The 23,524-nt window shown below is 34.8% G+C and overlaps 1 protein-coding gene across 1 annotated transcript; it reads right to left on the reverse strand.

Moving 5' to 3' along the window:
• Window positions 1-9,069: 9,069 nt before the first annotated feature.
• Window positions 9,070-21,883, reverse strand: HELRODRAFT_72925 (hypothetical protein; the record flags this gene model as incomplete). Its single annotated transcript, XM_009013707.1, has 5 exons — window positions 9,070-9,529; window positions 10,058-10,245; window positions 10,618-10,762; window positions 11,063-11,161; window positions 21,534-21,883. 5 exons carry the CDS (start codon window positions 21,881-21,883, stop codon window positions 9,070-9,072), a joined length of 1,242 nt encoding a protein of 413 aa, XP_009011955.1.
• Between the last annotated feature and the right edge of the window lie 1,641 nt (window positions 21,884-23,524).

The following is a 23,524-nucleotide window of genomic DNA, read 5'->3' on the forward strand; positions in this document are numbered from 1 at the left end:
GGAAAGAACAGCCATAAAATAATGTTTATCTTTTTTTTCTCTGGTGAGTGAATGAGTTGTTCCTCGTGTTTGAATTTGAATGTTGCTCTATATGCTGGTTGCCTTGTATAATAAAAAACCATTATATAATAGTTTTTGGAATTAGGTTGAATGAAATAATACAAATAAATAATTATCTTTTTAGGAAAATCAAAACGAAATAAATTGATTGGAAGACAGACCGAATTTGAAGCTAATTAGCATTGCATAAATAAACTTTACGTAATATGATACTTTTCCATCTGCATATGAATATATCTATTTTATAGTGATATATATATAGTTTTATATAATAATAATTCTTAAAATAATTAAAAGTTGATTTTGAAATTAATTCAATTGGTTTTCATCAACTTAATGGTAAATACATTTACCATTAAGTTTGTAACATCAACGTTACCTTCACCATCACCCTCACCACCATCATCGTCACCTTCACCATCGTCCCTTCGTTCAACCTCACGGAGTTTTTTAAAGTTATCAACAGCAATCTGCACAATCATTATTCAGACTTTGGTTTAATGTTCCCGCCATTGGACTGGCAGCTTCAGCAACGACAGGAGACGTGAAGCGTATGAAGACATGAAATCATGAGGCGTGTGAATACACGAGCGCCCTTCTAAAGCGGCTATTAATCATCTTCTCTGCTCTGATTAAAACCGTGATTGCCGTCCTCCTTGCTCTTCTGCCTCTTGCCATGAATGAAAGTTTAATTTCATAACCACGTTTTTGTTATCTAGCGTTAATTTTGTCAAGTAAAGGGTTTAAAACATTTTGAAAAATAACATTTTCTTCAATGAAGAAAGTAGTTGAAATAGGTTAGGCGATTTAATTATTCAAGAGTTTAAAAATTTTTTGAAGAAAGTAACAAGACTAATCTAGCGGAGCATAAATCAAGTCTTTAATGTAAGCCGTGCCGGTGTGTAGCTGCTTTTTCAGCAAGTTTAAATGTTTCCATTTCAATTGAGACCGGCCAGAGCTGTGGAAGTAATAATTTCTTTTGCATTTCCTAAAGGCGGTGCATGCGGGCAAACTTCAAAAACCACCAGGATATTTAAAAAGAAAAATATTCAAGTGAGTGAGTGAATGAGTGAGTGAGTGAGTGAATGAGTAAGTGAATACGTAATAAATGAATAAACAAATGAGTCAGAATACCTAAATAAATATACAATCAAAAATATAATGAAACGACAGCTAAGTTTAAAAAAAATTGTATGCATGCCACGAATTAAATAGTGAAAAACAAAATGATGAAAAACGAAATTAAATAATTGATTAAGGTTGATGGGTGAATGGATGGAATGGAATAAAGTAACGTAAACACGAAGAGACACAGACCTTACCCACAGACACACAAACATACACACAAACACCAAACACGCACCAACACGTACGTACGCACGCGTCTATTTGTGCGTGTAGGTGATTATGAATTTGAAACAAACCTTTTAATAGCAATTTTATTAGAGTACATAACGCAAATGCTGGCAGTTCATTCAGTGAGAGCATGCAATGACACGCAATGCGGATTGTGACTTATGCATTGCTCGGCGCTATATCAGTTGGAAATAATTAATCATTTCACTTTTTACACGACATTATAATAATTATTTTAGCAGAACAGTTGAGATTGAAAAATAGGATAGAGATAGATACAAGTCCAAGAAGTTGATCGCACTTGAAATATTTCATCATCCGGGAAAGACACTTGCTGCCGGTGTGAGATCTTCAAGGTTTTGATGAATTTCGCAGTTTTCGTTAAATTAAAATCTCAACTATTCAACGCATTTAGAATGTAAAATAAAGTAATATAAACTAACCCTAACCTAACCAAACATAACATAACTTTATGTAACATAGCACAAGATAGAACATAAATCACATATCCAAGGCACGGTGTAACTCCTTATGCTTCAACTTTTCTTCTGAAACAACCAACACAGAAAAGAAAAATAATAAAAGTTGATTATTTTTCATCTTAGATATTTCAGACATTCAAACCAACAAAATCAAGTAAATTACTCGACACTATCTGATCAATGATCGATATATTTTAATGATTAAAACATTCTTTCAACTATTTGTTTGATACGTTATTTTCCAGCACTGTCAAACTCTGAAACATGAAGCCAAATTATTTTTGATTGATTGAATGGGTTAGCAAAACATTTCTTGTGTACATTTACAGTTTAGAACTGTTTGAAATTATAAAAATTAGAAATATGTCATTCTAATGCTATCAAGTTTATTAAAATTTTCATTTTTTTGTCAAAATAAATTATAACCAATATTGATTTTAACATTATTAATTTGAAAAAATAAACTAAAAAAATAAAATGGTGTTTATTTCAATTTTTTTATAAATATATCAAATCAATTTCATTCATTATAATATTTGACATCCACTAACAGCCCTCAGAACGGCAAGCAAACGAACGAACAATCCACAACTCACAGCAGACAACGCAGAGCTCTTCCACAGAATTGATAAATTCTTCCGACAAAAAATTGTTCTAATATTTCTATCTCACTCTGCCCTGAAGGATTTTCCGCAGAACGTTGCTTGGTTTTCTAGCTGAATGCAATGTTAAAATAATAATTATATTGGAATTTATGATTTTCATTATTAAGTATTTTTTACTTCTAGTTTGAAGTTGTTTAAGGAGATGAATGTTTTACGAGACATTTAGTTTTCCATCACGTTCGATGATGAAGAAGTGTTGCATCTGAGGTAGTAAACTTGGTAGGGGTCCATCTAAGCTGACCTATATCGTGTTTGCTGGAGGTTATGTGGCCTGTGTTTTTATTCGTGTTTGTGTTGTGTTCCTATGTATGCTGTCTTCGTATTTACGTTGTGCGGAACAGGTGTGTGTGTGTGTGTGTGTGTGTGTGCGTACAAGATATTGATAGGTTGAGGGCACGATGGATTGCATGGTGTCTGCTGTCTGCAGTGGCTTTCCTGGAAGTGCCGTGGGAGTGGATAGGGATCGTTTCTGAGAGCATCTATTCAAAAAATGTTGATGCGCATGTTAATTTTTTACTTTTCTCAAACCAGCACTTTTTTCATGTTTGTTGAATTTTTTGCTTTCATTGAAAACTCTTTAATCAGTTTAGTTTATTCATTTTATAACACTAAGCATTTTTAAGCTTGTTGTTTTTTTATGTTATCAGCATTTTTTAGTAGCACTACATGTAGGTTGGTGCTTCGCGACATTGCATATGCATAAGTTCCGTCTTTCAAAACAAGAACAGTTTGGTTTACGTGCCTCAAAATGAGAACAACAACATTGTTTGAATACGCCACGTGTTTGTTCAAAAGTTGCACTTCACCGACTGACTGCACGTAAGACGTAACTCCTGCCAACTCGTTCAGAAGATTTTATCGTAATTACGACAGGATTTTTAAAAAATTGATACACTAATTAAGTAAGAACAAAAGCTTGAAAGTTCAATTAAATAATTCAAAACCAATTATATCATCCAAGAACATAAATCAAAAAGAGATGTTTGCTGGATTGAAAATTTTGAAGTTTGAAGATTGATAAGATACGTGCGTGCGTGTTGTGTAGCCACTCAGACGTTTGGAAAAGCAAAAAAGTTTATTTCCATTTATCAATATCAATTATTGTTAAATTTCTGTTGTTTTGGTTAATAATAAACAGTGATAAACAATTATCACTATTAATTATATGTTCTGAAATGCTATTACATTAAGAAGTGTAAAGAAAAGTAAATAAAGAGCTATTTAATCCAATCATTAGCAGTCCATCGTTTAACAATGATTGTACTTGCAATTAATCATTCGTTTGCAAGCGATCAATCGGCAGAGACTCATTTACACCTTCTCCATCTTGGCAGACACACGCCAGCGTTCCACACGTACGTACAATGCAATACAATGCGGGACATCTCATCGCATGTCTTCATCGGACGTCGTTCGTCACTTTCTGCGGGGCAATTTTTAACGAGTTCTTCGGTTAATTTTATTCAGGCCGTCATTAAATTTTACGATCTGGCATATTTCGAATTTATTTTATTTGCTATATGAAGAAAACGCGAAGCATTGGAAAAGCTTGGAACTTGAAAATTTATCTTCAAAAGATGCGAGTTTGCTAAAACATTCAAGAATCATAAAATTCACCAAATGCATAAAATTTTTTAATAATTTGAAATGAAATTTTTCATTAAATTATCAACTTGTTTCATTTATTACAAATTGTACAAAGTTTAAATTGTTTCCAACTTTATTTTTTTGATCTTTGCTATCAACGTTAACACTTTTAAAATAACTCAGTTCGTTACAATTCAAATCATTAATTAATCAATTAACGACTTCATAATTAACAATTATCATTAAAACATTGTATTCTGGTTATTGCCATTGCATTATACTGACATAACACTATACTACCACCACTACCACCACTTCTACTACTACTACTGCTGCTGCTGCTGCTACTACTACTACTACTGCTGCTGCTGCTACTGCTGCTACTACTACTGTTTTTAGATTTTTTACGTTCAACTCCACGATTACCAAATTTAATTAATCACATAATCTTATGAAATAATAAAAAAAGTCTTCAGTATATATTATCATCATGCCAGCAAGCAGCAGATGTTGGATGAGAAGGTACTTCACCAACATTCGCTCATTACAACGTTCAATGGTGCCTCGGCCTGATAGTATCGCAACGAGCAGCATTTGATTTTTAGAGATGGAAACAATTTAGATGGGCGGCGAGGAGGTAATGCAATTATGAAGCCTCGTATAATTTATTGATGTTTCCTTCTTTTAATGTCTCGCGCGAAACTCTGGAATGGCACGTCGTCACATACCATCGAATGTTTTATCTCTCTCTCAACCCTCTGCTCCGTAGCCAGCCTGCATTGTGGTGATGACACTTCTTCTGATTGCACGATTCGAATGAATGCATCGTCGTCTTATTCACGAGTTGTGTCCTTCTTTTCGATAACGAACGATGAAACTTCATTTGAATTTTAATTTGGAGGATGTTACGTTAAATATATTTTTCAATAGAATAAACATGTTTGATAAGTGAGTGAATATCAAATATATCGAAGCATGTCGATCTATCTCTTTCTCTTTCTCTTTCTCTCTCTCTCTCTCTCTCTCTCTCTCTCTCTCTCTCTCTGTATGTGTGTTTGCGTGTGTATGTGTTTGACCCAGCACCTACTTTGACAAAACATAGTAGGAAATTGAAATGAGGTGAATGAATGATTAGTATCGGCAGGCGTGTCTGAGCAGGTATAAAAATAAATTTATCGAATACGGATTTGAAGTATAGGTGAGAACTTTATTGAAACCAGTGCACGCTGAACGTACTAAAATATGATGATTTCTTTGGCTAACGTGTTAAAAAGTGATGTTTTGTGTGGTGAACAGCATTTTCAACTGTAATAATAACGATTAACTATTTCACAAAACAAGTTGAAAAATTAAAATTAACTAATCGAAGAAAAATAGCTAAAAGAATTTATTAAAAAAAATCATTCAAACATAAGAAATGATACGTGAGAAAAAAATGTGAAGCAAAACTGGACGGTGTCATCAATAAGAAACATGATCTCGAAAACAAACTCCATTCAGAAGATCAGAACAAACAAGGTGCAACATCTGACAAATGCACGCTGGCTGGCCGGTTGATGCGTGGCATTCTAGACGACAAGCAGCTCACACACCATAAACATTCATCATATAAGTATTTATATTAAGAGTACAACTATTAGTTAGCAGCACAGCATATTGTAAGATGTTACCAACCATCGGATCACACTTTGGCAAAGTTGCTCAGGTGGGTGAGAGCGTTATGTTGTGAGTTTTTGAAAAACTGTTGCACATTGAACTAGTTTAAAGGCACAGTCTGCCTGCAACAATAAATGAACAAAATGTTTGACATGCTAGTTTACTTTGGAAGAAACTGCGAAGGAAAGTTTTTAAATGATGGTTCGATGGAGATATTTTGAATGAGGTGGTTTACATTCATCATCTTCAGTGAACAATTCGCACTGAACGATTAACGACAAAATTTGTTTAAAAGCCAACACATCAGCACAAATCGTTGAAAGTACAACAAGCACATCAACACACCACAAAAAACTGGGAAGAAACAAAAATTTCATCGGACTGAACAAACTGCAAACACCAAGTAAAACTAATTAAAACATTATGAAAAAAAGAAAAAACGAATTTTGCAGAAAATGTGCACCATGGTGAGCTTATTACATTGCAGTGAAATAATTATTACATTGCACGAACCATTTGCAAGGAACACAGCTCTACATTTAAGTACAGATCGTGTACTGTGTTGTGTACACTGTTTGTACATAGAGCACCCGGCATAACGTGCAACGAGCACAAGCAAAATAATTTACTAGGGGCTGTCATAAAAATCTTCTTGACCAGCAAAACAACCCTTCATTTCACTTCATGTGTCCTTCTTTCCTTCCTTCCTTCCTTCCTGCCTGCCTGACTAGCAACTTTTTTTCATTTTTACAAATTTCTTCAAGTTGGTTTGTGTATTTTTTCATGTCTGCAGTTTTCACCTGCTTGTGTTCATTCATGTTTGCCTATATTAGTTCACAGTAGTTCGTTTTTGTTTAGTTAATGTTCGTTCACGTTCGTTCAAATATGCTTTTCTAACTTTTTTCCCGCTAAATGTTAGATAGTTTCTGCTTAGGTATGTATATTTTTTTAATGTTTGCTAATTTTGTATATATTTGTCTACATATCTTCTTCTTCGTTGTATGTGTTCGTACTTGGCTTAAAAAGAGGACGACGCCAGGGTTGAACAAACATTCAACCCCTCGCTGATCATAAATTTTTTAAGGTCAACTTCAGAGACTACCAGACCTTCTTCAAACTTGACCCGTCCCGAGTTCGTTGCGTTTAAGGTCAAGGCCGCAAGATGCCTTCATTCAAATCAATGTTTTTAATGAAAAATTTGAAATAAGTTTAGAAAATGTCGTCTCGTTATTTGTTTGTTAAGTTTTAAAATGTTGTTGAATATTTTCAAATGTGGTTGAATATTTTGAAAAAAAAGTTGAAGAAAAACAAAAACGAGTCTAGATCTATTTTTACATTTTATGATATGAAATTATTTTTTATATTTTACCAGAACCTTGATTTCAAACAGAACTACCGTAAATTGTGTACACCATATCTATATAAGAATTTTACCATTCAAATTCAAAGCATGAATCTGAATCCTCGTCTACGCATTGAATATAAATCTAAAATTGTATAGCGAGAAAATTACTTTTCACCCTAACTCGGTTAACTCCACCCTCACAATCGCCATCAATAAATCAAGTCAAAAAAATTAAATTGATGGAAAAATGTCCGAAAAGTTGAGATATGGGATTGCTAAAACTCACAAAAGATTGCCGAGTAGGTAGGAGAGAACATTGAGATCCACTCCACGCCATGAATCAAGCCGCGCTATCCCAATTGCACTCAACTGACAATCACGTTCTCACTTGCCATGGATAATTACGTATTTTCAGCCAGACTCTACTTTTTCAATTTGATTATTTCATTTGAATCTTTTTTTTCGTCAATCTCTGACCATCCACATGCTACTTTGGAGTCTTTAATGGATTTTTTATTTATTTTATGTTCACCATCTGTTTACCTCTGCCGTTTGGGTATTTTTAATTTATAATTTCATCGTTTATAAATTTAATTATTTGTTTACTTATTGAATTATGGTAATCTGTTATTTGTTATTCTCGTAAATTAATCAGTTTTAAGTATTATTAAACTATTATTAATAATTTTTATCTATTCATCTTCTGATTTTATGTTAAAAAAATAAATAACACACAAATTTAATTAAATTTTATTTTCATAGCAACTCATTTGAAAAATAAAGTGCAAATGATGCCTAAGTTTTCAATATTACAACGAAACATAAAATCTGAGATAAGATCAGCATGTTTAAAAAAATAATGATGAACTCCTCCGATCCACAAACAACATTCGAATATTTTGACACCCCAACACAAACGTACAACATCACAAAATTATGCCTCCATTGCAATGATATAAGACGGCATCCTAACTTTACAATATCACACACAACAACACAACATGGCAACAACAACACAACATCGCAACAATAACACAACTTCGCAACAACATCACAACAGCAACACAACAACTGATGGATAACAATTTCCGAGAGCGGACAATACGAGAACGGGCGACCACGAATCGAACATACATTTTTTAAAAATAAGCACCACATCCATAATCATGTCAGAGAACCGGGATTAACTTTGGTATTGCTTTGCTACACACGTGCAACATTCAGAGATCTAATAAATCATATTTCTGCTTATTTCTTTACACTCTTACTTCTTTTCTACTGTTATCGTTCTACGCTTGAAATGAAATCTACTCAACAGATTTGACTGCAACGAAACTGTTTGCTATGGACACCACACCATACCAGGTGTACCTTATCATACTCCAACCGTTACAATGCAAGAGGGGGTACATTCAAATGCACGCAGACCAGTTCTAACAAACTCATGATCAGTAGTAAAAAAACCAGTTTGAATTGATTTCTGTTAGCATGGCACATAAATTTCTTTATTGGCAATTGCCAAATTTATAAACGTGCCAACAAATCACGAACTGTTTTGTAACATGAGCTGCAAACTTTTGTTGCTTATTCTTTTTAATAACAAACAGCAATGGCCATTCGCTCGTCACTTTAAATATCACAACAACAGACACTAACAAATGATAAACATTTCTGTTACCTAACTTATAAAGTTTTTTTCTTTGTAATGCAAACATTTAGCCGCAGAGAAAACAGTCATTAGATATCAATTCATCAACATATGCCTCAGATGTTTCGCACGAATAAATAATCGCGAAAATAGATATGACGAACCAAGAATACTTACATATACACCTTTGTCTTCGTAACCATTAAAATATCTTAAGAAAATTTTTTACCATTAAAAATATATTTTTTATGCCAAAAAATTTCCACAGCATTAAATGTCATCTTTTTTGTTGTACGAAACTTCACCGCTCCAATTATGTCTTTCTGAATAGCTGGCTGCAAGTTCGGTTACGAGATGAGGCTTCTTTGCTCGGCTCCAGGTCAACGCACGTTTGCAGTGACACAACTGCTTGCGGAAGGCTCCTCTGAACTCCCGATTGAAGAAAGCATATATCAATGGATTGAGTGCTGAGTTGGCGTAACCCACCCAGAAAAGGAACGAGATGAATACTTTTGGAGTATTGCACTGTTCTCGACAGATGGAATCTGTGAGGTACCAAATGAAAAAGGGCAGCCAACACCCGAGAAAGACCCCCATTATGATGCCCAGTGTTTTGGCGGCTTTGTGTTCTCGTTTGATTCTTCTGTTTTCGTTGTTTGTTTGTTGCTGGAGCGCTGCTGCTGCTTGGTTCTTCATTTCAGCCTGGAATGCTGATAATAAGTTGGTGATGCTTCGTTTGTGAGTTGGGGTTTTAGATAACTGATCGTTACTGTTGTTGTTAGTTGTGGTGGTGGTGGTGTGGGTAGTGTTGTTGTTGTTGTTGTTGCTGTGTACTGCTTCGAGGTTCATTTTGATGTTTTTGTGGGCTGCATGGTCTACGGTGAGGTGGTTGCTAGAGAGAGAAATGTTCGAACTTGATTGCTGATGATTGTTTGAGTAATTCTCAACAATCAATACAACGTTTGCATTGTTGTCTGTCGTTTTGTTGATGTTTTCACGTTTAAGCTGGTACGATTGTTCATGATGAGGTAACTGCAAACAAGCGTCGTTCGCTGTGCAGTGATCGTTATGGGCATGAGGTAGTCTGCTCGCATTGTTCAAAAAGAGGTTCTCGTTACTAACAGCAATTGATTGATAGCTTTCAACTCTGCTGTTCAAAGATTTTGTGTTGCTTGTTAATGCTTTCGTGTTCGAAAATGTTCTGGACCTCAATTGAATTATTTCAGTGCTCGCTGGTGGTGCTTTTGTTGGTCTCAACTTTTCAATTTGTTCCACCTGCCGTTTGGCCTCGTTGAAAATTTTTTGATAGGTGAACAACATGACGATGGTGGGTATCCAGAAAGAAATGAGGGAAGATACAATGCCGTAGAGCCAGTTAACTTGGAATGAACAAATTTCGTTGATAACTTCTTCGTCGTCGTCGTTTATTATTTTTTGTTGGCGGCCCTCTTTCTCGGCCTCGTCGAAGTTGATTTCGTAAACATTGCTGTCGTTGTGTGGCGCGTTGACGATGTTGTACAAATTAATATCGCTACGATAATAATTGCAGCAGACCTTCGGAAATGCTTCACTCCGTGCATTACTCTCATTAAATTTGAAAATATTTATTTTGCTTGTAATATTGTTCATAGCACCATACAGAAAACTGTCGCTGTCATGAAACGTGATTGCGTTCGATGAATTATTTCCCTGGCCGCCGACTGGCTTCAGGTAGTTGCTGCTGCTGCTGCTGTTGATGATGATGTTCTCGTAGTGGAGGTTGTTGACCTGGCTGATGGGCAGCTCGCTCGAGAACGATTTGAAGAACGGCGAGTGTACGAACGCATCGGCGCTGTATATCTTGAGGTGGATGGGCAGATGTGAGACGAGAATAGAGGCCAGCCAGGCACTGACCAGGATGACGACCACCCTGCACTTGTTCAGCCTCGTCGTGTAGTTGAATGGGTCCGTTATTGCTATGTACCTGATAGAATCCAGTATTTCAACCTAGAACTAGTTGCTTGCTAACTTTAATTGAGGCAAATAATAAAGTGAAAAAAATTTAATTGAAAAATAATGATGTTAGTTTGTACAACAATTTTTTAATTGTAACATAGTCAATTGAATAAATAATAATGTGACAACTTGAATGTTGGGCTTTCGAACAACTTAACTCCTTGTCGTCAAAAATAAAATGAATACGTTGACGATGGTGATGATAATGAAATTTGATGATGATAGTGACGATTATTACGATGATGGCGATGATGATAACGATGCTTACCTATCGAGACTGATGCAGCATAGGTTGAGGAGGGAGGCTGTGGAGAAGAGGACGTCGTTGGCGTTGAAGAGGTCGCACGTGACACCGTCAAACAGCCACCTTCGTTGGTTGGTTGGAAGTTATCAAGCAACGTTTTAACATTATAACGACACAGGAACAACAACAATGGAAGCTATTAAAGAGCGATCGTGACAGATGACGGACCGCGGCACGATAACGTTCGGGCTAATTTCTCTCGCAGCGATGGTTTATTGAGGTTGGGTTGGTAATGTTTTTCTTGAAGGCAATTATTTGGAATGTAAAAACAATTTTAATGAGCATGAATAGTTTAGGTAATGATTGCAAAAAGTTCATTAAAAATATAATTGCATTAAGCTAGTGACGATAATGATGATGTTGGTGATGATGATGATGGTGATGATGATGTTGGTGATGGTGATGATGATGTTGGTGATGATGATGGTGATGATGATGGTGATGAATGTAATGCGATGTTGAAATATGATGAACATGATAACAATTAGATGACGAAGATGATGATGGTGATGACGATGTTGATGATGGTGATGATGACGATGACGATAATGATGATGATGACGATGATGATGATGATTAGAGAGAAATAAACGTCCGGATAAAGCAAATATGTCAATGACTACACTCAACAAAACGCTGCAGCCTAATAATGACATGCATGCCACCAAGCGTCTGCGGCATTTGTTTTTATGAATCTGACGGAGCGGAGTATATGCACGTGGTGTAGATGTTTACATCATCAACCTCAAAAACAACACTGACCACACAAACGACACCGACCACACGAACTACACTGACCACACGAACGAAACTGACCACATGAATGACACTGACCATATAAACACTGACCATATAAACCACTCTGAACATGAAAACAACACTGAGCACATAAAAACAACACAAATGCTGGAAAAATTTTCAGTTTACTTTCTTAATTGGTCAGTTTAAAACGTTTAACTGATTTTAACTGATATACTCCTAATATATTTTTTTATTTTTTTTATTTATTAATCAAAAGAATAAAACCAAATTAGCACTATGAAAATAACAAATTTACAAATCTTGAAAACACTGTTGTATATAAAATAAAGTCAACAGAGCCGGATGAAGCGTTCGGCCACGTCCGGTCACTTCGACGCTAAAAAACTTACAATGCTAAATCTCAACTACAATTATTATTATTTTGTTATTAGTAATGCAGCTCTTTTTTTTCTTATTCTGTATGGCAAACTACATGAATTTGTTTCGAGTTGTTGTCTTCAAATAACGGATCATAAACGTCTCTTATTTGTGAATTAATTATTTGTTAATTTGTTATTATTTGAATTATAATTATTATTTCTGAATAATTATGTACAATTATTAATAATTATTTATCCGCTCTTCGTATATGTTTGTTAGTTCTTAAAACATTTCTCAGTTTCGCTGTTCATTGTTCTATTACTCGAACTGACTGCAGTTCACCCAGTGTTGTTCAATCTCCAACCATTCAGTCTGAGAGTTGATATTACAAAATTGTTGTGGTATGATCGAAACCTTAGATTAGTTTTAATTTAAGTTAAATTTAATAAATTTAAATTAATTTAGACTCCATTTAAATATTTCAAATCAAATAAGAATAACATTTAAAAAGCAGAACACATTTGTGATTCAGTAAAATTAAATTTCTCCTTTTTATGAATGATTTTTTTTTCATTTGTTTATAAACATCATGATAAGTATTTAATATTTAAACAATCTAAATCCAAAAGCTTTTTTAAAATAAATTCGTTTATAAACTTGGTTTGTAATTAAATCCAAACGTAATTATACAAAAATGTTGTTGTACAGAAAAATAACGGCAAAATTAAAAGTTTGGAATTTTTTCTGACAGAACAAAAAGATGAAATAAAAAAGAATGAAAATATTGCAGCAAAAGCAGCAGCAGATGGATATGCCGTGATTATGAGCAGCTCTTAATGTTTTTGCTTCCTCCATTAAATCTTTTTAATTCTCTTATCCAAGCACGAGTCTACGTGCATTCTTTTGCAGTTTTTTTTCCAACAGGTTACTCCCACACAATGTGCTATCTAAGAAATTTCATTCAACAAGAACTTCTTGGTCAGTTTAAAAAAAAAAGCTGGTCAGTTGGTCCGTTTTAAAAATTAGTTGGTCATTTTCAAGATACTGGTTGGTCATTTTCAAGATACTGGATGGTCAGTTTCAAGATACTGGTTGGTCAGTTTAAAGATACTAGTTGGTTGGTTTAAAGATACTGGTTGGTCAGTTTCAAGATACTGGCTGGTCAGTTTCAGTTTGTTTGCAATCATCTTTCATATATTAAAGTATAGTGAGTTTAAAACTTGTTTTACGGTTTGTTCAATATTTGCGTATGTATGAATTTTCGGTGAGGATCTTGAAGATAGTATTGTATAATGAATGCAACACCACACGTTAAATGTTGGTTTCGGTGGAAACAAATGAATTGAATTGAATGAATTCCTGAATGATTGAGTTCCTGAATGTATGAATGGATGGATGGATGAATTGTGAATGAATGGATAGATGAATGGATGGTGAATGAATGGATGGATGGATGGTGAATGAACGAAAGAACGAAGGAACAAATGAACGAACAAATGAATGAATGAAACATTCCAGTTAGTAACTTATCAAACTATTTTTTAAAAACTTTAAAAATGTAAAAATAGCCGCCTGATAATAGTAATAAATTGAAGTCTAGAAATATGGCGAGCGTTAAGACAATGAAGGTGCTAATGATGACGATGATGATGATGAAAATGGTGATGGTGTTAATGATGGTGATGATAATGATGTTGAGGATGATGGTGGTGATGATGACGATGATGATGATGGTGGTGGTGATGATGATGATGTTAATGTTGATGACGATGTTGATGATGGTGTTGAAGATGACGTCTACGGTGATGAGGAGAATGATGATATTGACGTTGATGATGATGATGATGCTGACGTTGATGATGATGATGTCGTGATGATGGATTGTTGGTGAAGTGAAGAGGAAGGCGGTTGGGGGTTGTATGATATTGGCGAGATTGGTTGAACGTGGTAGATGAGCCTATTCCTGACGAATGATTATAACTTTTGCCTGCGTGCACAGGCTACCTTGTTGTTGTTGCTTGTTCCAAGTCATTCACATTCACGATCGGCTGGATTGGATTTCATGCAAAAGTGTTGTTGCTCTTGGTCCTATGTTGTTGGTCACTCAGTGAAGTTGTTTCTGGTACTGTTGGACGGTGTTGCTCTGGTTGCAGTTGCTAACGTGTTGATGTTGTTGCAGTTGTCAACGTGTTGATGTTGTTGATGTTGTTGATGTTGCAAACGTGTTGATGTTGTTGATGTTGCTGCTGTTGTCAACGTGTTGATGTTGTTGATGTTGTTGCAATTGTCAACATGTTGATGTTGTTAACGTGTTCATGTTGATTGTTGTTGATCTCATAATCCTTTTAAATTCTACTGAAAAAAGATATCAGTGAGAGCATGGAGGTTGGTTAGATATAAAGTAACACCAAGTGCCCAAAATAAATACTGAAACATTTTGAAAGGTGAGCTCGTGTAAAGAGGGCAGTGGAGAAAGTTTAATTAGATCAATGACGTTTAATTTTATTTCCTTGAGGAGGCTTTAGGCTGCATTCAACTCTGGAATTTAACTTCCATCAATTCACTTCTTTTCCACATTTTTAAAAGTTATTTTGTTCTTTAAGAATTATTTTGAGGAGAAAATATCTGTGAAAAGAACAAGAATACGTTCAGAGAGTTTCGATTGTTATGTGTTTTTTTTGAGCGGCAAGTAGGAATGGATGTGGGTGGAGTGCATTAATTTCAAATATCATTATGCACTTCAACATTTGTCGGCCCCATCAACCGTGTCAAGATAAATTTCAGAGTGAAAAAAGTATTCGCCCTGAGTCTCTCAGAGCATTGAAAATTATTTTCCATTTTGAAATCTATGACGACTGCAGCTTTATGCACTATGAATGAAACATGTAATCGTCATTCCATCGCAGAAACATTCAAAAATAATCCTGCTTGTCTCAAGCCTTCCATTGAATTCTAGTTTATCGTCAGCCAGTTATGCAAACCTGTTGCTGAACCGTTCGTTATTGTGGATGGAAATGAAAAAAATTGAAAATGCGTGTACGTACGTGAGGAAAAGGCGCGTTGGGAGAATGTTTGTGGGCTAAACTGAGAGAAGAAGTGATGGGGACGTGGCTTCGAATGACGGAGAAGTCTAACAACTCTGACACAATTTGTTTTCATGAGAAAATTAATGAAAATGATTTTCCGATTGAAGGCGATGATGGGGATGATTTTATAGGATGGGTTGATGAGTATGATGATGATGATGATGATGATGATGATGATGATGATGATGATGATGATGATGATGTTCTTTTGATGATAATGATGATGATGTTCTTGTGATGATAGTGGTGATGGTGATGATGTCGTGATGATGATGGTGGTAATGATGATGGCGATGATAATGATGTTAAGATGGTAGTGATGATAATAATATAATAAATAAATAAATAATAAAAATGTAAAATAACTGAAACAACAAGAATAACTGTCAAATAACGTCCATCCATCCATCCACAAATCCATCATCCACCCATCCACCCACCCATCCATTCATTCATCCATCCATCCATCCATTCATCCATGCATCCATCGATTTGTTTGTTGAATGCACCATTCAACATCAGTCCACACGCACACACACACACATCCTTCACTCTAATTGTTTTGCCGTCTCTCATTTAGCAATGATAAAAATCATTAGAATTGTTATTATCATAATCATCATCATCGTCATCATCGTCGTCGTCATCATCACCATCATTATTATCATCATTATCATCGTCATATCACCATCATCATCGTCATCAACAATAACAGTGTCATTAGCAATAACATTATGGTCAACATAATCATTATCACCATCCCAACAACAACATCATCATCATCACAACAGAAACAACAAAATCATCATCATTATTCTCTTCATAAACAGTATCATCATCATCATCAACAACAAGAACATCATCATCATCATCACCACTACTATCATCATCATCATGTGCACTCGTTTTAGCATCTGATTGGAATTGCTTGCAGGAGTGCCAGCCAGACATCAACATTTCATGCCGATTTTTTCACATCTTGTTCGCTTTTGTTTTTCATCACAATCTGCTTGCGGATGCATTGAGATCTTGTTTGAAATATTTCTTGTGGAGGTTTAGTGGTAAGTCATGTTCTAGAAATACGATAAATCAATTTTTGTTTGAACGATTCTAAATTAACCTACCGCCGTTGTATTATACAAACATTCGAGAGTCCTAATTTAAAAAAATTCTTCCAAACCAAAATTTGAATGAATATATTTTTAAAAATTTTGAAAATTACAAAGCCGTACGTGTCTGGCGCTAAGAGGAACAAACAGCCTGCCTGTCCCACCTTACTCGATCAAAAATATTCTTCACAGATGCAACATTTGAAAGAGGATTAGGAGATTATGATTGTTGCCATCTGCAAATCGCATTACGAACTTTTTTAATTTAGCGTTTTCATCTTTCACCATTATAAGCATTGTCTAGTCTTGTTTTTATCATTTTAAACATTCCTTTATAATATATTTTCAAAGTCTGTCACGACAAACTTTGAAAACACGCTATCAATAAAATATTTTTGCATCATGAAGTTCAGTTGTATGAATCATTCCAACTGCAATTTGATGAAGGACAAATATTTTTGTTGCGACAGACGTCGGTTGATAACATTTTTCATTAGTTTGGTTAGGAGCTTTGATGTTCCTACGACAAGGCAATTGTTTTTCGTGAAAGAAATATTAGGAAAATGCAAAAAACAGAGTCGATGCTCAATAACTTGTGTCTGAAAATGATTGTTATTGTTAATGACCTTATGATTTTTATTCATCTTACATCCGATAAATTTATTTGTTTCCAAGCTATTCATGCTCATTATATGTTACTGAATCCATTCAGTAATTTTAAAGGACAATCTTGAAATGACTTACTTGTGAATTCAACATGACATTTCGTGCCATTCCATGTTTCTAACGGGTGAATGTCACAGCTGAAAAATAAATTATTCATAACGCGTAAAACTATTTTACGATACTGAAAACTCATCGGCCTTTCATTCTGGCCGGCTGCAGTTCAAACTCCTATTAACTAATTGATTCTAAACATTCTTTATCAACGTGTTGACGTTTAAATCGAAGCTGGTTGGTGGTGTGGCGAACATTTCATCTGTAAAAACAACATAATAGCGTTAAGTGTTCCTTTCGTGGGCAAATGAAAAATCGTTTTTCCAGTTACCCAAGAGATGTCAGAACGTTCTCAAATGCGGATCTTGGGCGCAGACGTTATGTTTTCCTAATAAATTTTTCAAAACCGTTTTCTCGAAAATTTTATAAACATTTTTCAATAATTTTTTCAAATAACTCTTGTTGGTTCGATACGCAATAATTAATGGACACAATTTCCAATCTTCTGAAAAACTAAAATTTTCGATTGGTTCCGCTTTAGAATCCATTTCTCATTTATATTCTAGAAGTGCTTCTGCACTCCAGTCTACTGGCTTGAGGACGGAAGACAGGTTGATTCACGTTCATTCATACATAATTACATTTCTATGATTCAGTTGTGTTTCATTGGTTAGTGTTAAGTGTTCATCATCTATCAGCCTATCTTAAATAATCATTAAGAATCGGCATATTTCAAATATTTATTGTCAATCAGCTCTATTTAAAGATATTTTAATTTTTTTCTATAGTTGTTTGACCTATCGTCTATTTATGGTTTTTCTGACGGGCCTAATTTATTTGTTGCCTATAAATCCTCCAATCTGTATGTTTGCAACAAATCGACCCATTAAAAATGAACCAAGAACAATAGAAAAAGTCTCCTAATGGTTGCGTCACGCAATCCTGTGCATATGCATGCACTCCACAACCACATGCACCAACAACCACCTCAATAACGAAGTGGCTATTTCATTTTTATGATTGAATTTTATTTTCGTTGTTTAGTAATTTTAGTTTTTCATTTTTTAAACTACAAATTTCATTAAGTTATTTTTGTTTGATAGTCTAAAAGACGCAGTTGTGTGTTTGTTGTATCTTGTGTCGGCATGTGGGCAGCAGTAACTTAAAATTATTCTCTACTGCCTCAATCAGTCAGGCCAGACAGAAATCAAACAAAAGCATGTTTTGACACTTTCAACAAAATGTAATGATACTTTTTTTATTCTCGTAACAACCGCATTATGGTATCTCAATTGCGTTGTTTCGACTGATTGAGAGTGTTTCCTTGCCAGCGTTCATGTTAGTGTTTTGTGAAATTTCATTTGAGACAGGAATTCTAAATTTCATTTTGAAACTGTGAATAATCTTATTTTGCTATTTTAAAAAATAAACTAATTAAAAATATTCAAAATTTTTTGACTGAAAGAATTAACTTGTTTTCGCTAACATTCGAAGGCTATATGAGTATGCTACGTGTATGCTACGTGTATGCTTCGTAATAATTCAAATGAAAGTTCATGCAAATATTTTATACCGAATGTGTGAACACTGAATGTATATGAAAATGATGCGAATGTTATTTAGCGTTGAAAATATGTTCAATTATTTCTATTTTGATATGCTTTATTTCAAAAATTTAACTGATGTTATTAACAAATAACTTTGTGATAAACGCCAAGCACTGTGCTTGTGCACTGCATGTTGAAAGTTCTATAAGTGAAACGAACCAACAAGATACAACAGGATACAACAAGATACAACAACAAAAAGAAATGCTACAAGATACATTCAAATGTCTCCAACATTCAGCTGAACAACATTGTCACAGGCTTGAGATTTTTCTAGTAAAAATAAAAAGTTTCAAAGAATAAAATCACGATAATGTACGAAAGTGAAGTCAAAGCAAGACGAGAAATGAAAAAATCCAATTAAACAGGATTACAGCGACGTCTAGGAAGTTATTTTTTAGTGCAGATTAAAGAAAAAAATGAGTTTTGAGTGATTTTGATTGAATTTATGATTACATTGGAATGTTATCTTTACGGCTTAACATTTATTTCAGGCTGGCCGCAGCCAGGATTGCCAGCAAAAATGGTTTCGCGCGTGCACATTTATGATTTATAGTTTCGTTTCAAAATGTTTGGAGTTGATTGATCATTATTAATATGCTCAATTCAAACGTTTCATTGTTTGAGTTCATGCTTGAAATTTTTAAAAAATATTATCTCATAATGATAATAATATAATTGAATCAAGTAAATTATTGTTGCCTCAAGAAAGAAATAATATAATTTTTTCAGAAAGATTGAAAAACCTTTTGAAACTTGAAGTGTGGTGTTACATTGCAAAACCTTAAAATAACTAAAAAGATAAGGTCAAGATGATGTTATTCGTGAGAAAATTAGATTGCAATGCAGGTTAGAGCCTGAAGTTTAATCACACGGTACCTTCTTTATGTAGGCACTTCATCTTGGAAGCGCCTCCACTATGCAAAGTTGCCTCGCTCATCCCGGTTTAACATATCCACACGAACACGAAATGATCATCGCACGTACCTTAATGAAATGCGGCTTTATTGCATTTCGTGATACTCCGCTTGGCTGGCTCGCATGTCTGCGCTGCTTGCAAATAAAAGTAGCCAGTGAGATTTCTGCGTCATGTGCATCTTTCTGAGTAACATCGAGAAAAGGAGAAGAAGAAATCGAACGCTTGCTTCGCACACACTGCATGCAAATTCAAACATTTTCAATTTGCAATACAATTTTCAGAACATTTCATTAATTCTGTGTAAGCTTTAGTTAGAAGACATTGCGGTTTGACTCTATACATATTTATTTTAGTTATGCTAATATCCAACTTGAAGGAATTTTTATTGGAAAATAAATAATGACTCCAACTGCTAACAAAACAAAATCAAACAATGAAAATTGCATATCAAAATGCATAGTGAACGTTGAATGTGGAATACAAAGCAAAACGTTTTGCGAACGAGCACCAGTTAGAGGCTCGATGCTTACACGTCAAATATTTTGATAGAAGGTCCGGAAGATGTGAAGTATGTATTTGCATAGAAGCAAGCAAGCAAGCAACCTCGTCTCATACGTTTTGCTCCGTGCAAGTGTTAGTGTTTGCTCAAGGCAGAAGAACATGTTTGCACTCGTTTTTTTCCTGTTTTTTGTGTATAATGAATTGTTAAGTGCAGTTGTGTGGGTGTGCAAGGAAAAGCACAGAAGGCTCCATTGCCATCAAAATGTAACCAGTCTTGTCGGTCCACATGTCCGAAATGTTCTTTATATTCTTCTTGTTGTCCAGTGAGTGTTATTTAGTTCAGTAATGTTTTTGTTGCATCAAATCAAAGGATACAATATTTGTAACTTCTATTTCATGAAAGTTTAACCAGCGGCAACACTGGCTTAGTTTCAACAGATTTCTCCAAGTGGAAACAAATTAAACCAATGGCACCCGCACAATTGAATTGAAATCTCGAGTGGTTGAATTTTTTATATATTTTTTTAAAACTTACAATAAAACAAAACTTACTTGCGATATTTGAAAAATTATTACACGCGAACGTGCACTGTCGAGTGCATTGTTGTGTAAACAAGGAGTGCACGCGTCTCAGAAGCATTTGCGCGATTGTCGGCGGGTGGCCTGGCTGAATGGATGGAGCTGCTGTTTGTTGCACGTTCGTGCAAACTGAACAAACTCCTCATTCATAACATGCACCATCAATGTTGTCCGCATGCAGGTTTGCTTGGCTTTAATTAGCTCAATCAATCTCTACGTGCCATCTAATCACGAAACGTACAACAACCTCGCGACACGCATACACCATCATACATCGCTAACCGTCACAAAACATCGTCATGTGTGGTGAAAATTTTCTTGCAAAATAACCAAAAAATTTAATAGTTCTGCACAATTTGAATGAAATTGTGTAATCATTTTTCGTGTGCTTTTTATAATTGAACGATCCTTATAAGCAACATTTTAGTTTAAAAAATTATTCAAAAACTTTTTCCTAAGTAAATGAAAAATATTCCGTTTTGAAAACACAAATTTATATAATGAAAACTATTTCCCTATTTCCTGGAAAACTATTTCCCGACCAGCCCAGGCGGTCTACTGTTGTGGGATTCGTGATTCGGAAGGAATGGATTGGGATAATTTCTATTATGACATCCTCTTCAGTCAATTGAAGGATTTTTATAATCATTTTTCTAATAAAAATTATAATTTATAAATAAGAAGAAGATAGAAGAACAATGAATAAGAGAATAAAATATTCATCCACTCAAACACAGAGCATAGAATTAAAACAAATAATATTTGAATGAACACGCGAGGGACACGCTAACCAACCTGCCAGCCACCTCCTGACTCGCACTGAAGGGCATCACCAGCAGAGCCACCAGCAGATCCGCGAAGGCCAGGGACACGATGAACATGTTGGCCTTGGTCCTCAGGTTGTGGTAGCGGCTGACACTCAGAATGACCAGTGCATTGCCGACCACTGCGCATATTATAATTGAACCGAGCAACAAACTTTTTATCACGGCGATCAGGATTGATGTCGTTGCTGTTGTTGCTGCAGTGCTGCTGCTGCTGCTTGTGGTGGCGGCGGTGGTGGCGATGTTGTAAGCTGTCGTCGTCGTCGTCGTTGTTGACGGATAGAAATATATTACCGACGATTTTGTTGTTTCAGACTCCATAAAAATTTAACAACAAATTATTTCTTGTGTGTTATGAGGCGCTGAATAAAAATATATTTTTAAATTTGTATGTATGCCTATATATGTATGTATGTTTGTCAATATATTTATGCGTGTGTATGTATATATGTATGTATATTGGTTGTCAAAACTGTGACAAATAACATAACGTATGACATAGGTGGGTTTAGTATCTAAAGTTAGTGGGATATAATTTAAATTTATTTTGAGTTCAGTTATTTTGGAGCTTCAGTCAACAATCAGCTGTATTGTTGTCATTGAATTCAATTGTTTGTTGCGGCAGATGGATTGCAATGGAGTTAATCATCATCACTTGTTGGAGTTGCTATTGTTATTGTTGCTTCTGCTGTTTTTGTTGTTGTTGTTGGTTCTGCTGTTTTTGTTGTTGTTGTTGGTTCTGCTGTTTTTGTTGTTGTTGTTGGTTCATTGTGGCACGTCGCTCAGATAAGTTGCAAGTATTCAATGCGAATCCATCCACACATAAAGTTTGCCCTGTTTAATTTCAAACATAGACGTTAATATTTGAACGCTCAATCATGATGCGCAGCCATGCAGCCACCAGCCATTAAACAATTGCAATTTTTGATTTCGTTTGTTTATTGAATTATAGGTGCTTAAATTAAATAACCCAATTTTCCTTATCTCACTCTCTCATTCAGATACCACATCGATACACAAGCCCGGTTAGAAACCTTTGGTTGCTTCTCAAAATTGGCGTTGTTTTTGGGGCGTTTCGGGACAAATGTTATTGTAAATAATTTGGTTAATGGATATAATTTTATTATTTTCAAGTTTTTTTAGCATTGTGTTTATTGCAGGGAAGATTACATACGCATACTGCTTTGCGCCCTTCAATTGCTTCGACGTTATCTAATGAATCTCACGTCATTACTAATTATTTTGCATATATGGAAACAACACAAACTCAAATATATATATATTTAATAATATATTTAATATATATATACATAATATATATATATATATATATAAATAATATATAATATATATATATATATACAAACATATGTGAAACATGCATCAACACAAGCTATAAACATTAACAAACGAGTGAACCTAAACTTGCTCCGATACAAACATGTACAGACTCACATACACACACACACTTGCAGACCCGCCCACACGCACACACACATACACACAATGACACACACATCTTTAAAAACATTCTGATGTGGTTGTGGTGATATAAAGACAGAGAAATGTGCGTTATTACCTTTTTTCATTTCATTGATTCGATGCATCATGTACAATTCAGAGGTATTTGTTGGTATTGTACGTGTATGTATACAAGTGTGTGTGTGTGTGTGTGTGTGTGTGTGTGTGTGTGTGTGTGTGTGTGTGTGTGTGTGTGTGTGTGTGTGTTAACAGCATGAATCAGCAAAAATCCAAATAATTTATATTTGTTTTTATCGTTGCATTCTTGATGTTAGCAGCCGAACTTATTTTTCAACGTTTTGAAAGTGATAATAAACTTTTTAATTTGGTTTCTAATAATTGTGCTTGGTAGAATTCTGATTTCATTTATAAACACATGAAAATTTCTACACCTAGGGTTTTATAGACAGTTGAATTATTGATGAATATTTTCAATATAAA

This window comes from Helobdella robusta, assembly GCF_000326865.2.
Source record: "Helobdella robusta unplaced genomic scaffold HELROscaffold_12, whole genome shotgun sequence".
Classification (NCBI taxonomy): Eukaryota; Metazoa; Annelida; class Clitellata; order Rhynchobdellida; family Glossiphoniidae; genus Helobdella; species Helobdella robusta.